The 16,413-nt window shown below is 37.9% G+C and overlaps 1 protein-coding gene across 2 annotated transcripts in view; it reads right to left on the bottom strand.

The window, feature by feature from the left end:
- Window positions 1-1,032, bottom strand: part of adamts3 (ADAM metallopeptidase with thrombospondin type 1 motif, 3) — a 79,280-nt gene extending 78,248 nt beyond the window's left edge. The window contains exon 1 of one of the 2 annotated variants that reach the window (XM_053653951.1): window positions 520-1,032. In XM_053653951.1, coding sequence (XP_053509926.1) covers window positions 520-576 — 57 coding nt within the window. In that variant the 5' untranslated portion in view covers window positions 577-1,032. The remainder of the gene's footprint in view (window positions 1-519) is intronic. The other variant, XM_053653950.1, reaches the window with a different exon arrangement.
- Between the last annotated feature and the right edge of the window lie 15,381 nt (window positions 1,033-16,413).

Genomic DNA, 16,413 nt, shown 5'->3' with positions numbered 1-16,413 from the left:
CCGTTTATGTGTCTAAAATATATATACATATATATATATAAACTTAGAATATATCCACATTCCCAGGTGAAAGGTACATATTACAATTATAAGGTACAAAGTAAAAGATGGACCCTTGAGGATAAGAGCACAGAGATGAGGAAATGTACAGTTTAGGACTATTTTCCTGAGTGTTTACATGCGGTAAGACTTGACAGGTTGGCTCACATGTAGGATATTAAAATGAAATGAAATTCAACATTAACCGAGCTGGCCTGTGTCCATAAGAGTACACTTCAGTCTACTAAACAGCATTTTGTACCATTCAGTCATCTAAATGATTAGATTTGCATTCAGACATACCGGTGATATCGTCTAATGTTAGATATATCGTGATATTACCGTTAATTCCGCTAAGCTACACGCTAGGCTGCTGTCAGTCTACAAACGAGGGTCCTGCCATTCTCCAAACTTTTTCTTTTTATCAATAGTTTTTCTATTTTCTTTCTTTCAGAACTAGAAAGTAGAAGTTTGACTTACCAAAGTAGCTGAGGTCAAACCCACTACAAGGAGTAACCTGAGTGACAGCGCGTCCATCACGAGTCGGCGTTTATTTTCTTTCTTTCTTCCCAAAAACAAACCAAAAAAAACAACACAAAATCCACCTACAAACTACAACTTGACCACAAAATTAATTATTAATTTAATGAACAAGCCAACATTAAATAATAAAAAAAAAAGTAGGTATGGTTGCGTCAGTCGAAAGTTTGTAGCACTCGGGTCAATGTTTGTTTAGTTTTTGTTACTTTTGAGAACAATTGAAAATACCCATGAGCTGTGAGTCCAAGCCTCGTGCTGGCTGGACAGAGCCGCGTGTGTCTGCTCGTGTGTGTGCGCTTGTGTATATGTGAGTGTGTGTATGTGTGTGAGGGAGAGAGAAAGAGAGAGAGAGAGAGAAAAAGAGAACGCGACCTGGCTAATAAACTCCAGAGCAGCCCGGGGCGTGACGTCACTGGCTGTCCGTTAGTAGCGAAGCGCGCGATGGAGAGGAGGAGGAGGAGGAGGAATATGGAAAGAAAACACATGGTAGTACTTTTGCCAAAGTGAACTGTGAAGGCTCACAGTTTGTCGTCTTCCTCTGTTCGAAGTGCTGCTAATGCTACAGTAAAGCCATCACGTTTGTATTATAAAGTAATATGTATTTGTGTGGTGACCTGAGGAAAGAAATAAACTTTCCCACAGTCAAATGTTTACATTTTCTACTATATACTGTAGTTCAGAGCAGTACCGACTTCTCTTTTGTGTGTAACTCAACCTGAAGTAATATCATTTTAAAATCCGGTTGCCTCCAAAAAAAGGAAGAAAATTGCATTTAAAGATTTCATTCCACTGAATGACACATCACTACATCAACTACATTTATAACCTATTATACAGTCCATACAGGATTTTGCGGCATTGTCTGTGTGTGTGTGTGTGTGTGTATGATTTGCAGAGTTTTTTGTGCTTTCTCGTGGAAAACTATTTGAATTCGTGAAATTGCAATTGAACTTGTTTCGCAGTGATGTTTGTTGGTGAATGAGACGTTTTATCTGTACCATACTATGACAAACATGTGAGTGTAGTCCACTTACATCATAACAGATATACTGTAAACTGTCGTCCTTTTGCCAGCCTAATTTGTTCTTTTCTCTTTGAGTTGGCAAGACAAAAAACTAATTCAGTGAGAAACCAGAAAGAGTTATTACGATCTACATTATATTATTACTACATTATTGCTACATTATTACATCCCTCCAGTACAGTTCCAGAGACTTGTACAATCTACACACAGGTCAGTTGAAGCTGTTGTAGCAGCTTGTGATGACCCAACAGCTTACCAACATCTTTTTATTTCTTTCATTTTTGGCTGTTTAGGTTTTTCAAGAGATTTGTGTTTCATGAACAAAACCATAAACTAAAACAAACTGCTATCAATCAGGAGGATCCTCAACCAAGAAGCATTGGTAATAACAGAGATATAATGTGCAACGCATTAAAATGAAAAGACATGGGGACTGCTAAATATACATTAGCTGCTAAGTAGTGAATAGAAATGCCTTTAAAGTAATTTGTCTATTATAAGGCTTTTGTAACGTGTATGATCCTAGCAATCTATACCTATATAATCCTTTGTCAACTTAAACCCCAAGAGCTGAGTAGTCATAATTTAAAAAAAAAAAAAAAAGTTAGTTACTGACACACAATTCACATTCTAACCCATTGCAGGAAACACAGCACGGTAATGGACCGTCTTCTCAATCCTGTCTCTGGCTGCTCTCTTAGCTGTTAGTCATTGTTTTGCTGAAATGCAGGGATGAAATTCCAGCAGCATTGTTAACATTGATTCTAAAGGGGCACTTGGGGGTCTTGAGAATCTGCCTCCCCTCAGGTCAGAGTGAGCAGCAAGATTTTATGGAGGGGTAAAACTGAATGTCAGCACCTCCTTTCTTTCCTGTCTGTGATTCCTTCCAAATGCACCCCCCTTTCCATAATAGACATTTAACACAGCTGTAACATGAGCAACAAAAGGATTACGTATCTGTGACGATGTTGATATTAAGAACATAGCTGTTGTTACTCGATGTATTTTGAGTTAGAGTGTTGTTACTTTCTGATGTAATTTATTGTTATATGGACTTTATGATAAATTCAAGACATACTTGATTCTTCAGAATGTTGAAATTGCCTAAGCTCTAAAGTTTTTTATTATTTGATTTTCAAATTTTCTGAATTAGATTTATTTTAATCAAGAGTGTTGTTGAAGGAATGCTTGCATTTCTAGCAAGCAACCTTTGTTTTGTATAAAGCTAGACCTCACCTCATTGGCCAACCGCCTGCCCTTGCCGACCTTGCTTACCTCAGTACGGGCAATTATAGATGCAAAATAGACAGAGAAATGTCATGTTTCTCATTTGCTACACTCATGTCATTGTTTCAGAACAAAGAAACAAGGATAACAATGGCAACCAAAGGCATGTCAAAATCACAATGGCGCATCTTGCTGGTGGCATGACCCATCAACCCTGAGTCTGAATGGGTTTGTCTACTGACGTCACTGTAGGAGAAAAGAGGTACATCTTCGGTGAGCAGTGGGACATTTTGAAAGAGAGAGGAGTAACATGGCTTGACATAATTGAACACGTCATTGTCTGCTTTATCCTTAACAAAAGTCTATTTCTTGATTTTACCGTGAGTCATTAGAAGAGCTTGACTACTTACAAATGGTGTTAATATAAAAAGAAAGACTTTGCTAGACAAGTTTATTTATTTCACACAGAAAGGGCTTCACATCTGAATGAGACTGTTTTAATTACAACTGTTCAGCTAATTGTCATGTAAGGAATTTTACTGGGGAGACCTGTGGAGAGTCTGTGGGAACACTATTTTCATGACTTGTTTTTAATGTGACCAAAGCCAGAACCACTGATCCACTAATGTGGTAACAGGACATGTTTTTTAGCCACCCAGGAACTCATTTGGTGCTCTAAAAATGTCAAAGGGAGACTAGGGTCATGTATTTTCTTTCAGTTTTGTATGGACCAAAGGAAAACAGTAAAGAGAAATAAGGAACGGAGGAGAAAGTGACCTACTTAAATGGAATTCCACTGGACACAAGCCACATTTCACCCCCTGTATTTTAACAAATATAGGTCACCGTTTCTACTGTTTCATTTGGTACTTTTTACAACTGTCATAATTAAAAGTATGTGGTGCAAGCTGACATTATTTTTCCTCTATTTCACAATTTTCCAGCAATATTTTGGCTCTTTCTAGACCTTGTGTGGGTGGACGTGAATGTGTGTGTGAGCAAGTATACCACAAAATGGGCCAATACAACATTTAGTGCCAGAAGGCGATTTTTCTGGACGTGGTGTACACTCTTGTAATACAAGAAAAAAAAACACAACATGGGTTTTCATTTGTTGTTCCTTTTAACTTTTATTATAGTTATTAAAATTTCTTACAGCTGTGCTCATAAATTTACATACCTCTTGCAGAATCAGGGAAGAGGGATGATTAAAATTGCATTGTTTTTTGTTTAGTTCTGCCTTAAATAAGCTATTTCAGATAACAAATGTATACATATAGTCCACAAGACACAATAATAACTGAATTTATACAAATGAACCAGTTCAAAAGTTTACATACCCTTGATTCTTAATACTGTGTGAATCAAGGAGAACAATCATAATATTCATTGTGGCTTGTGAACTACAGTGCCCTCCACTAATATTGGCACCCTTGGTAAATATGAGCAAAGAAGGCTGTGAAAAATTGTCTTTATTGTTTAACCTTTTTGATATATTGTTTGATCTTTGTTAAATATAGGTGTGCAACCATTATTGGCACCCCTATGAATTCATATGAGAAAAATATATTTGAAGTATACTCCAATTGATATTTAAAATTAAAAAAAAATTAGTACACCTGGGTGACTAGGAACAGGAAATTGATCAACCATGACTTCCTGTTTCACAGGGGTATAAATATGAGGTAACACTTAGGCCAAATTCCCTTAGTCATTCATAACAATGGGTAAGACTAAGGAATATAGCTGTGATGTGCAGCAAAATTTTGTTGGGCTTCACAAAATGGGAAGTGGCTATAAGAAAATAGCACAAGCACTGAAAATGCCCATTTCCACCATCAGGGTAATAATTAAGAAATGTTATTAATCAACCTGGAAGAGGATGTGTGCCTATATTGTCTAAACACACTGTGAAGAGGATGGTTTGAGTGGCCAAAAAATCTCCAAGGATCACAGCTGGAGAATTGCAGAAGTTAGTTGTGTCTTGGGGTCACATAGTCTCCAAAACTACAATCCGAAGTCACCTACATCACCACAAGTTGTTTGGAAGAGTTTCAAGAAAAAGCCTCTAGTTTCATCCAAAAACAAACTCAAGTGTCTTCAGTTTGCCAGACACTACTGGAACTTCAAATGGGATGGGGTTCTATGGTCAGATGAAACCAAAATAGAGCTTTTTGGAAATGAACAGCAGAGGTGGTTTTGGCACACACAGAGAAGTAACCATATGGCAAAGTACCTCATGCCCACGGTTAACTATGGTGGTGTCTCTTTAATTGTCTGGGGCTGTTTTTCTGCCAGAGGACCTGGACATTATGTTAGGATACATGGAATCATGGACTCTAGCAAATATCAACAGATATTAAATGAAAACCTGACTGCCTCTGCCAGAAAGCTTAAAATGGGCCATGGTTGGATCTTCCAGCAGGACAATGATTCAAAATATATATACAATCCCTATCAAAATCAACACAATAATGGTTTACTGCCATGGTCATCCCAGTCCCCTGACTTGAACCCCATAGAAAACCTGTGGGATGAACTAAAGAGGAGAGTCCACCAGCATGGACCTCAAAATTGGAAGGATCTGGAGAGATTCTGTATGGAGGAATGGTCTCAGATCCCTCACCATGTATTCTCCAACCTCATCAGGTATTATAGGAGAAGACTCAGAGCTGTTAAATTGGCAAAGGGAGGTAGCACAAAGTATTGACTAAAAGGGGCAATTATTGTAGCACACATATATTTAACATATATTAAGATATATGATTTTTTGATAAACCTGTGTTTTGTTTGCAATTGTTTGACATCCATGAGAGCAGAGTATTTTTGTGATTTTTTTTTACACTAAAGATAAAAGGTTAAACAATAAAGACAAATTTTCACAGCCTTCTTTGCTCATATTTACCAAGGGTGCCAATATTAGTGGAGGGCACTATAAATATCTGTTATGTGAAATAGCTTATTCAGGGCAATACTAAATTTAAAAAATGCAATTTTATCACTCTTTTTTAAATTATTAACTTTTTGCCAATTCTGCAAGGGGTATGTAAATTTATGAGTATATGTGGGCAGCATGGTGGCACAGCGGGCAGCACTGCCACATCTCAAAGCTCCAGAGTTCAATTCTGAGCTCAGGTTTCTGTTTGTGCAGAGTTTCTCATGTTCTACCTGTGTTCATGTGGGTTTCCTGTGGGTTGTCCAGTTTCCTCCCACTGTCCAAAAACATGCAGTTAGGTGGTCTGACTGTGCCAGATTACCCCTAGTTGTGAATGATGTGTGAATATGTGCATATGTATGGTGCACTATGATGGACTGGTGTCCCCTTTTGGGTGAATTCTTCCACCGTGCACCCAGTGTTGCCAGGATTGACCCCAGATCCACTGCAACCCTGGTCAAGATACTTACTGAAGATGAAAGAATGATAAATAACCACTTCACTTCACTTTTAGGAGGACTGCCCACTTTCTCATGTCAACTCATGACAGAAGCCAGAGATATTTCACCAAGATGCCCTGTTTGGACAAATGTGTAAGCATCCATTAAATTTGGCAAGGCTCACATTGTTATTTATATACTATGGCTGAATCAGATAATGACTGAAATTGCAAATAATTGCTGTGCTCGTTTTCTGCAAGGATGCTCTACATAAATTTTGCTTAATCTGTACTTAATTTATTTAGTGACAAAGCAGCAATTGGATAATCAAAAATAGTGCAATATTCATCATGGATAATAATACTATTGATAATGATTTAATATATAATTAGCCCTGTATTCAATTTGGGATAAAGCTGCCTGCATTTTGGTTGCATATGTTCTCCTGTGATAAAGTCTGTATTATCTGGAAGGCATTGTAAGGACAGATGTCTTGGGCTTAATGGATTCCACAATTCAGTTAATGGTGAAATTTACATGAAAATATGAAAAATATGCCAGACAGACCTGAATGAAGCAAAGCATTTTAAGTTGCTTGGTACAAAAATACATTATTATAATATTGTATATATTATATATCAGTATTTATGCATCAAATGATAAGGCACCTGTACATGTCTGTACAAAGACTGCAGGCTCCAAGTACAGAACAGAGTATAGAAAGCTGCTGTTGATACGCGGCAATGCACTCAGAGATTTTATATAATTAAAATGTAATTAACTGATGCTGGCACACAAAGGACAGTAGGGGGCATTCACAATCCTGCTTCAGCTGCCAACTTTTCGTTAAAGCCAGTTGAAGGAAAAGGACAAGGAAGGGTGCATGAAAGGGAAGGGAAGCTATGTTTCGTTCAAGCTCCCATTTCTTCTCGATAAGCCTGATGTCTTAGCTGAGGCATCTCTACCAAAGTGGCACTATGGCTTGCTCAATGAACCTATTTAATCCCTCCTCTGTTGAATAACCTGATAGTATCTCACTGATTAAACCACAGCTTTTACTCTGGGTGCAGAGAAAGCACTTGGATAGAAAAAGCCACATGCAATATGGCTGCACAAAGGGAAAGTGCATTCAATCGTAATGAAAGCTGTTCAGTGAAATTTTCATACACCATACTTCTGATACAAAGACCTGTTACCATTTATTAAGGTTTCATTCCACAACAATCATAATCAGCTTGCTGCCAAACACTATGCATGATATGGGTTTAGGGCACATCGCTAATGAATTCTCGATTCTGATTGGTCAGGAGGCATTAAATAATTTTCTTGGACAGTAGTTAAAGCTGCAAGGTAAATCACAGATTCTAATACATTATCGGTTTAATAGTAAAGTTTTAAACAGTGATGAAAAAAATGTGTGTAAATTGTAGTGTTGGGTCCGAGTCCACCTTGTCAAGTCGAGACCAAGTCCTTAACCAATCGAGTCCGAGTCCGAGTCCAAAAGGGGCCGAGTTGGACTCAAGTACGGGTCCTTAATGTCCGAGTCTGAGTCGAGTCCAGAAAGTAATTAAACTGAAAAAAGATTTGAAATTGCAATTGTAAACTCAACACTGAGCTGTTAAATTAATATTTTAACTTTCACAAACCAATGTCAATATAAATGTAACCAAATATACCCCATTACATCTTGCCATTGCCATTTAATATTTTTATTTCATGTCATCAGCACCTCAAAAAGTTTCCTATCAAAAACTGGTTTCAATGAAAAAAAGGGATTTAGAGGTATATGTAGAACTTTTATTATATTACAAGTGTATGAAAATACAAATGAACCTCTTTTATTATTGTATCACACTACGTTGTGTCCTCCAGTTCGAGTTGACATTTCAATGATTTGATGCCTCTCCCCCACAGTTATATCTATAGGCTGAGAGAGAGAGAGTACTGAGTAAGGTTACATTTAACAGCATGTCATAACCACACGCTTCATGCTTTATTACTGTTTTTAATCTGTCTATGAATGACAACAAACTCATTCCTGAACACAGCTCTGTTCTTTTAACTTTTTTTTTCATTTTAATTCCTAAAATGAAAAAAAATCCTTATCAGCAGGGTTTATGATATTTACCATATTAAGAAGTACATTTTACAAATCTACATGAAATTCAAGACTAGAATCACAACTGGGTTATTTTTAGCCCAATGGCTGGGTAAATATAGGACAGAACACATTTTTGGGAACACAGATCAACAAATGGGTTGTGTTTCAACCCAAAGGATGGTTTCATTTTTACAAAAATGCTGGGTTAATTTTATTTCATAAATGGGTTAATATTTTCAGGGTTATTTTTACATGATATGTGTGTATTTATTTGACTGTCCAAGCGTAATAAACAGCTAAAGAGAATTCAATTCGGTACTCGCACGATGAGGCACACACACTTGAAACGCTTGCACAGAAAGCCCCCTGGACAGGCAGGGAAACATTCATTAATTTCTTGTTATCCTAATTTTATGTTGTTACTTATTTTTTTATTTTTCTTTTCATGTTACACATGATGCAGATTCGACTGTACTCTGAAAAATTTCAGAGTCCGAGTCAGTGATCGAGTACCCCAACTCTAGTTAATTGTTAAAAGGATTTCTGTGAAAAGACTATCAATTTTATCAACATAAAAAATTTAAATTTTTTTGGAAGGAGTCTCCATTGTCAGTGTTTTGTAACTGTCAGAGTTAAAGTTGTAACTTTACATTGTCCGAGAAGAGAAGGTTTTCAGGACAGAGAACTTTGCGTTATTTTGTAACATGACATGTTGCATTTTCTTGTCTTATAAATATTCATTTATAACATACTTATAACATACGTGATAACAGGAGATAACTTCTTTTTGCAGACATGGCACAACATTAAATGTAAATATAAATGGATAAAAAGTATGAACCATCATCCTTTAATAAATAATGTGTTATATGAGGAATAAAACACATTGGCATTTGGTGTTATAGGAACACTACCATTTCGGGGTGGTAATGGCCCTTCACTTTCTGTCAGGTGACATCACACCACCCATTAACCGATTGTTTTCCTACAACAGCATGCCCTGTTGTGTTTTTTTCCTTAAACAATATAATCAGCACACACTATTATTTTGGTCTATGTCAATAAACTGGTCAGTTTTCTGCTCTTGCATCAGCCATGGCTTTCCAAATGTCTCACTTTCTTCAAGGAGTCTTTCAAGGAGTCTTTCACAGTGATGACACCTCCTCTCCTTGCTCTATGTATAAGGATTACATGAGCCATAACATCAGCTGTTCATCAGTACAGCTACTCAAGCTGAGTCTAATTTGATTTGCGCAAAGACACATGGGATATACAGAAATCTGACCACATACTTGTATACTTTCAATTGAAAAAAAGGAAGCTAATCATGATAACACCAGGAAGCAAGGCTTGTATATTTTCCATAATGATCAGTAGACAGTGTAGTGGAGGAAAGTGTAGGGTTATTGGACTAGACCTCTATTCCTCGTCAGGTAAGATAACGTGTATGGTGGTCCATCTGCACATAACGCCATCCCAGCAACTCACCGCAGACGAGACAGAAGTGCCCTCTGCCACTGGCCTGCCCTGTTGACGTTGGCATAGGCAAGCTGTCACAGGGCCCAAGCCCCACAGGAAAGTCTAATATTTGAACTTTTCACTCCTGTTGCGGCTGCAACCCTGAAAAAAATCCCGCTTTGTCGAAGAGATGACAACCAGACAGAGAAAATAAGCACAGCAGGGTTTGCCACAGGCTGCCTTTCTCCGACCATTTATGGTGAATAGAGCTGCAAATTCTCACTAAGAAAGTGCTTTATTGCTTATATTAGTTGTGCAATAACATGAATAAATCTCAGTGGGGCAAAGTATAGAATATTGGTTTAGAAACTGGTGGGTCATAGAGCAAGGCTTTTTTTTTTTCTTATAAGTTTGTGATAAAAAATGAATGGCTTAGACAATGCCTTTAGGATTAACTAATGATCATTGTATTTTAGATAAAGGCACATTTGAAGTCTGCTGTGTTCTCTAAATGATAGAAACAGTTTTGTAAAGCAAACAAATACATTTAAATATTTCATGCATGCATGTTTCACCTTTGCTTGATGGCCTAGTTGATGTTAACTCATTAACAATGATTGCATTAGATTAACTTATATATGAGGTTTAACAGTTTTATTACTGCAATGCAAGATTTGTAATAAATAAATAAATAAATAAATAAATATGACAAAGAATGTTCTATATGAAGGGGTTTTTCTAAAGATTACTACAAGAAAGGGATTATTGTGTAGAATGTGTAGGATCATTAAGATGTTCCGATATCTTTAAAGCTGTCCTTAAACAAGGCCCAATATCAAGCTGAGGCAGTAATCAAGTCTCAAAGCAACACACGTTAGGCAACATTATAAATATTTTTTCCCCTAAACTCAGATTGAAAGAATAAAATATTAAAATTGTCACTGCAGAATTTAAAGTGTGCAATGCTGGCCCAAATTTAGCCTATTACCCCAAAACACTTAAAATTCAACATAGAAGCAAATACTCACATCTCCGAACCCAGTTGGAGATAGGAAAAAAAGACACCAGCCGTGAGTGAGAAGAAGCAAGGGTCCAGATTTATTGGTTCCGTTCCACCACACGAGATCCACACCGATGAGAATTCTCAGAAGTGATCTGACACCCGGAGCTCAAGCTCCAGTATTTATACTGTATTTACACAGTAGATAACCAATATATTTCAGAAAGACTATGATATCAATACCAATAGGGTTAAAAAGAGCTCATCTATATTACCATTATGTTTTGAAAAAGGCCTTTCCAATTTACCATTAGGTTCGAAAGTGGAGAGAGACAAAACAATTTAGAGAGACCTTGGTCTCACTCTTATCTCGCAGGGTCAGCTTGTTTATTTTACTAATATTTATACTTTATTTATACTTATTTATATTTATACTAATGTTTTTTTACTACACAGCATTCTTTATAGTACCAGTAGTGCCTTGGCATAGTTATACCTATGTGGGCTATATATTTCAGTTTGTATGTGAACACATATTTGTTTTCTTTTTTTTGTCTACAACACTTTAGTGGTTCTGTTCTGTGAAGTGCTCACTTTTGACCTTTGAAAGTACTTCAAGATGTTGCTTTGAATAAAACATTTTTTGGCCTTTAGACAATGTTCTGTCTGATATAAACTAATATGGTCCACACTGTTCTTGGAATAAACAAAATGAATTTACTTCCAGCATCAACCAAAAATTTTAAGTTTATGTTATAAAAAAATACACAGCTGTGAACAATATGAATTTAAAAATGACCAACAATGGCACAGATGGCAGTGAAACCATTGGAATTAGGGAGATCGGTAATAAAATCTATTGCTAGGTTTGACCATGGTCGTTGAGGAATGGGCAGAGGTTCCAGCGGCCCTGCAGGGAGTTGACGGGGAATTCTGACTTAACATAAGGCATTAACATAAGCAGTCAAATCATGGAGAAGAGTGGGCCACCAGAAAGAATTATGTACCAGTGTTGTGGTTCTTTGAATCCCTGGGTGACCAGAGCCTAAGGACATGTACACCCATTGTAAGATTTTGGGGTACATACTGCCTGTTGTGGGGAGGGTCTGCCTGTTGGGTGGTGATTCATCCTGTTGTCCATGTTGAATCTCCTCCATAATGTCCCAACGGATGGGTGCGATGTTGACAGACTGTGGCAGACTGGGTTCTGGTTGAGGCAATGAATGAACGGAATCCCCGATGCCACAGTCTGAAGCATCCAGTTCTTCTATGAAATGGAGGTCTGGATCTGGGTGTTTCAAGATGGAAGCAGTGCTGAAAATAGACTTGAATCTTTTAAAAGCCTCTTGTGCACTGTCAGGCCAAGTCAGCTTCCTAGGTTCCTAGGAGTAATGCAGTGAGTGGGGCTGCGACGGTGCTGTAGTTCCTTATGAATCTCCTGTAAAAGTTTGCAAACCCAAGAAACCGCTGTAGTTCCTTGATAGTTGTGGGGGATGGCTACTCTATGACTGCCTGAACTTTGGATTCATCCATCTCCACTCCTTTGGGGCTGATGTGATATCCGAGGCTGTGGTGGTGGTATGAAACTCACATTTTTCTGCTTTCACATAGAGATGGTGGTTTAGTAGACGATTTAGCACTGTGAGTAAATGAGGATATCATCAATGTAAGCAATAACACAACTGTTGAGAAGGTCTCTGAAAATTTCGTTGATGAATGAAAAACTGAAAGCGAATTGGCAAGCCCATAGGGCATGACCAAGTACTCATAGCGCCCCCTAATGGTGATAAAAGCAGCTTTCCACTCATCCCCCTTCTTTGACAAAATGGAGACCAATGCAGCAATTCCCCTTTTTTCCAGGAGATCAATGGATCATGGAGTGATAGCCATGGGTAGCCGAGTATAATGGGATGGCAAGGAGATGTGATGACAGATTGTGATTGTTTCAACATGGAAAAGGCCCACTTGGATCTGGATAGGGATGATGTGATGAGTTATCTGTTCTTTGCCTATGGGTGCATTATATACTGCAGGGATGCACATGGGAGGATTACATGGCATAGTTGGGATATTGAATTTGGTAACTATCTCCTGATGAATAAGGTTTAATGCAGCTCCTGAATCCACTAGCGCTGTAACACATGATTGTTTATCTTCAGTTAAAATGATCAAAGGAAGAGTTAAATTCTGACTGGAAATGGAATTGAATGTGATGCTCACCCTTTAAGAAGATCCAGCTGAGGCTCTAGTTTTACAACGATGTCTAGGTTGGCCAAATTAAAGTATAACCCCTCATCTTGTCTATGCTGGTGTTCCTTCTCAGGCACCCTCGTACGTCCGATTTGCATGGTCTCATCCAATTCATTTGATGATATAACAGGAGATGAGGCAGCAGTGGAGAAATGCTTGAGTGAACTGGAGCATGGCTGATTGTGCATGAGATTATCAATTTTAATGGTCAAGGTAATGAGTTAATGAGTCATCTTTGCATGAAAGCTCAGTTTACAGTGTGGGATTTAATCCTTCACAGAACACTGATTTGAGAGTGATATCGTTCCAACCACTCTTCGCTGCTAACATACGAAATTGTGCTGCATAATCGGCTGCACATAATTTCCTTGGTGTAAATATTACAACTGCACAGAAATGTCTCTTCCCCCTGCAGGGTATTCAAAAACTTCCTTAATCTATTGCAAAAAATACGTGAAGCACATGTGAATTCGTTCATCCTTATCCCAAACTGCCGTGGCCCACTCCAATACCTTCCCGGTAAGCAGACTCAACATAAAGGCAGATGTAGCCATTTCTTGATTAAATGCATCGGATTGATGACAGAAAAATATAGAACATTGTCTCAGTTTGCATTTGTCAGCTGATCCATCAAACTTTTCAGGCAGTGCCATTCTTACCATGGGGAAGGCAACGAATAGATATAGATGTTAATTAGCAGCTCAGAGATTCACGAGACGTTCTTGAAATCCCTGCAATACCTCATTTTGATAGGTGATCTTGGCTCTGAGCTGTATAACTTCCGCTGGATTCTGGTCAGGCGAAGTATTCTGTAAGGTATCCATAGCTGGAGGCATGTTAGAATAGATGTTATAGAGGATCTTTTTTGAGAAGACAATGAAAAACCAATTCAAGGTCTCAGGCAAAGTCATAATCATAGTTCAGGCAAGGTTCCAAACACAGAGAGGCAGACAAATAGCAAACAAATCCAAACGACAGACAAAAGGGGAAAATTCCAACAAACAGGCAAAAAGGTAATGAAAAAGAAAGGCAATGACAATGGAAACAGCTTGGTAAGGCAGATATCACTGGCAATACTTCGCAATGTATTGCAAGCACATGGCTTATAAAGCTACAAACTGGAAGTGCCACTAATACTCAGTTGACGACTCCCTCTGGTGGAGGAAGGAACTGTTCATGGACTGAAGTGTTACAATATTTACTGTTTAACATTTAGCATAACATTACTGTTATGCCTTCTCTTCTTATTCTCAAGTTTGGGCTAAAGGAATGAAGAGTCTTAGTGCCAGTCATGGGCTCTATTTCAGAAATGGGCTCCCAACTATTTATTCCCAACCAGAAACTGTTCAAGTTATGAACAACTGTCAATTTGTCACTATGGCATCTTTCTTCACTAAAACAAGTTTTAAAGAAATCGTCCTCATTCAGTTGCAGAGAACACTCTGGACTTTGCTGCTAGTATAGCCTGGAAGCAAACTGCTCATTTGTAACATTCAGAAAAGGTTTGAGATCAAATCTCACTACTAACTTGGAATGTTGTGATAAGAAGACAAACTTATTGATTTGTCCATCTGGCTGCACATTCTGCTTCGAAAATGACAGTAAGTGGACAAATCCATTCTGGCATCTTGTTCAGACAACTCACCACCTTTTCCCAAAACTTCCCCAAATGCATGCAACAGATTGCAATCAGCTCTCCCAAAAGAAACAACAACAAAGAGTCCAAGGAGCTCTGTTCTCTGCTCGAGGCAGATAATAATAAATGGCTACCAAATTATTAAAGTGTGTGCATTATCAAATATTATTGGATACCAGCTGCTGTGAAGAGAAACAGTATTAGCCAATTGGCATTATGCATTTTCTTGTTTCTGTTTGAAAGCTACTAGCCAGACAGCTACACTATAAACACAGAGATTCAATGTATTGTTTCAATGCAATCGTTTAGTGGAGTCAAATCAGTGGTAGAGGTGGGTAAATCAATGTAAGCTAGTAGCACTAATTTTGATGACTCAGTGGTAAAGGATTTGAGTTAGAAATCAGACGGCCATGTGTTCAAATCCCAGCACCACTAAAACTACCTTGGTTGGGTCCTTGAGCAAAACACTTCACCTTCTTCTCAGTTATATCCTGCATCAGCAAAACGTACAGGATTATTTGTTATTTTACACTATGCAAGATATTACAGTATTTTACAGCAAATATGTACATTTTACTGTGTATTTTTCATAGACTGTCACAGGCAGAAAAGAATTATGATAAAACACAGGGAGTAATTCTCAATAATGCAGAATAGTGCTACTGGATGGAGTGAGGCATTTCACCTTTTGTCATGCTTACTGATAATAAGAATCTAGAATATCTGAAAAAGGGAAAAAAACATGAAGAAGAGTATGAATCCCTCAACAAGACTTCTGGTCACATGTTATCTCTACTGTAGATTTAATTTTCCAATCTACAGGTATAGACATGGAAGTAAAAACACAAAGGCTGATACTCTATTACATCTGTACCATTCCAAGGACACCACTATATCCCTTCCTGGAACTTATCCTACCCTCATACCACATATGCAATTGGAAGATGTAGAAATCTTTCAGTCCTCCCAAAGCACTTCCTCTCCCATAGATTCCCCTGAGGGTTAAACATATTTGCCCCATTTGAAGGTCCACTATCCACCGAAATATACTGATAAACTCTCTTGCACTGATTAACGGATTAACCCTCTTGCATTGGCCATTTGATTGTGGTGATATCCTCAGTTTAGACTGACTTTAACTCAGAGCTTTTCCATGAAAGAGCTCCATATAATGGTAATGAACTGGGGACCTTGGTCAGAGATTAGATCTTCTCTAGATAAACTCTAGAGTCTCTAGTGTGTGAAAATCAAAGGAGGTCAGCCTGTGTGGCACCAACAGCCATACCATGGTCAAAGTCAGTGAGATCACATTTTTCCCCCATTCAGTGTGATGTTAATATTAACTAAAGCTCTTGAATTGTATCTGCATGATTTATGCATTGTGCTCCTGCCACATGATTGGCTGATTGGATAATTGCATGAATAAGCAGGTGTACAGGTGTTTCTAATAAAGTGGACAGTGACTATAGATGAGCTCCTCTACATTCTGAAAATGAAAGCAGAAGATAAGTTTTTTAATGAGTAATGAGATCTGGCTGCTAAATGGAGGAATATTTTCTCTGATTAAATGATTAGCAAAACAATATTAATAATATTAAGACTTTTGGCAGCTGTGGCAGATCAAAATTATATCATAACTGTGAAAGACACAGTAAAAGAAAAGTAGTATTATTGAGCCTAATGCACCACAATCCCCCCTGTAATCTCTGTGTTTGATCAACAGGAAAAAGGAATATGTGCGCGTGCAAAACCATTACCGTTGG

Source organism: Ictalurus furcatus, chromosome 22 (assembly GCF_023375685.1).
Source record: "Ictalurus furcatus strain D&B chromosome 22, Billie_1.0, whole genome shotgun sequence".
NCBI classification, from domain to species: Eukaryota; Metazoa; Chordata; class Actinopteri; order Siluriformes; family Ictaluridae; genus Ictalurus; species Ictalurus furcatus.
The sequence above is the reverse complement of the archived record's forward strand: the minus strand, read 5'-3'. Positions and strand labels throughout refer to the sequence as shown.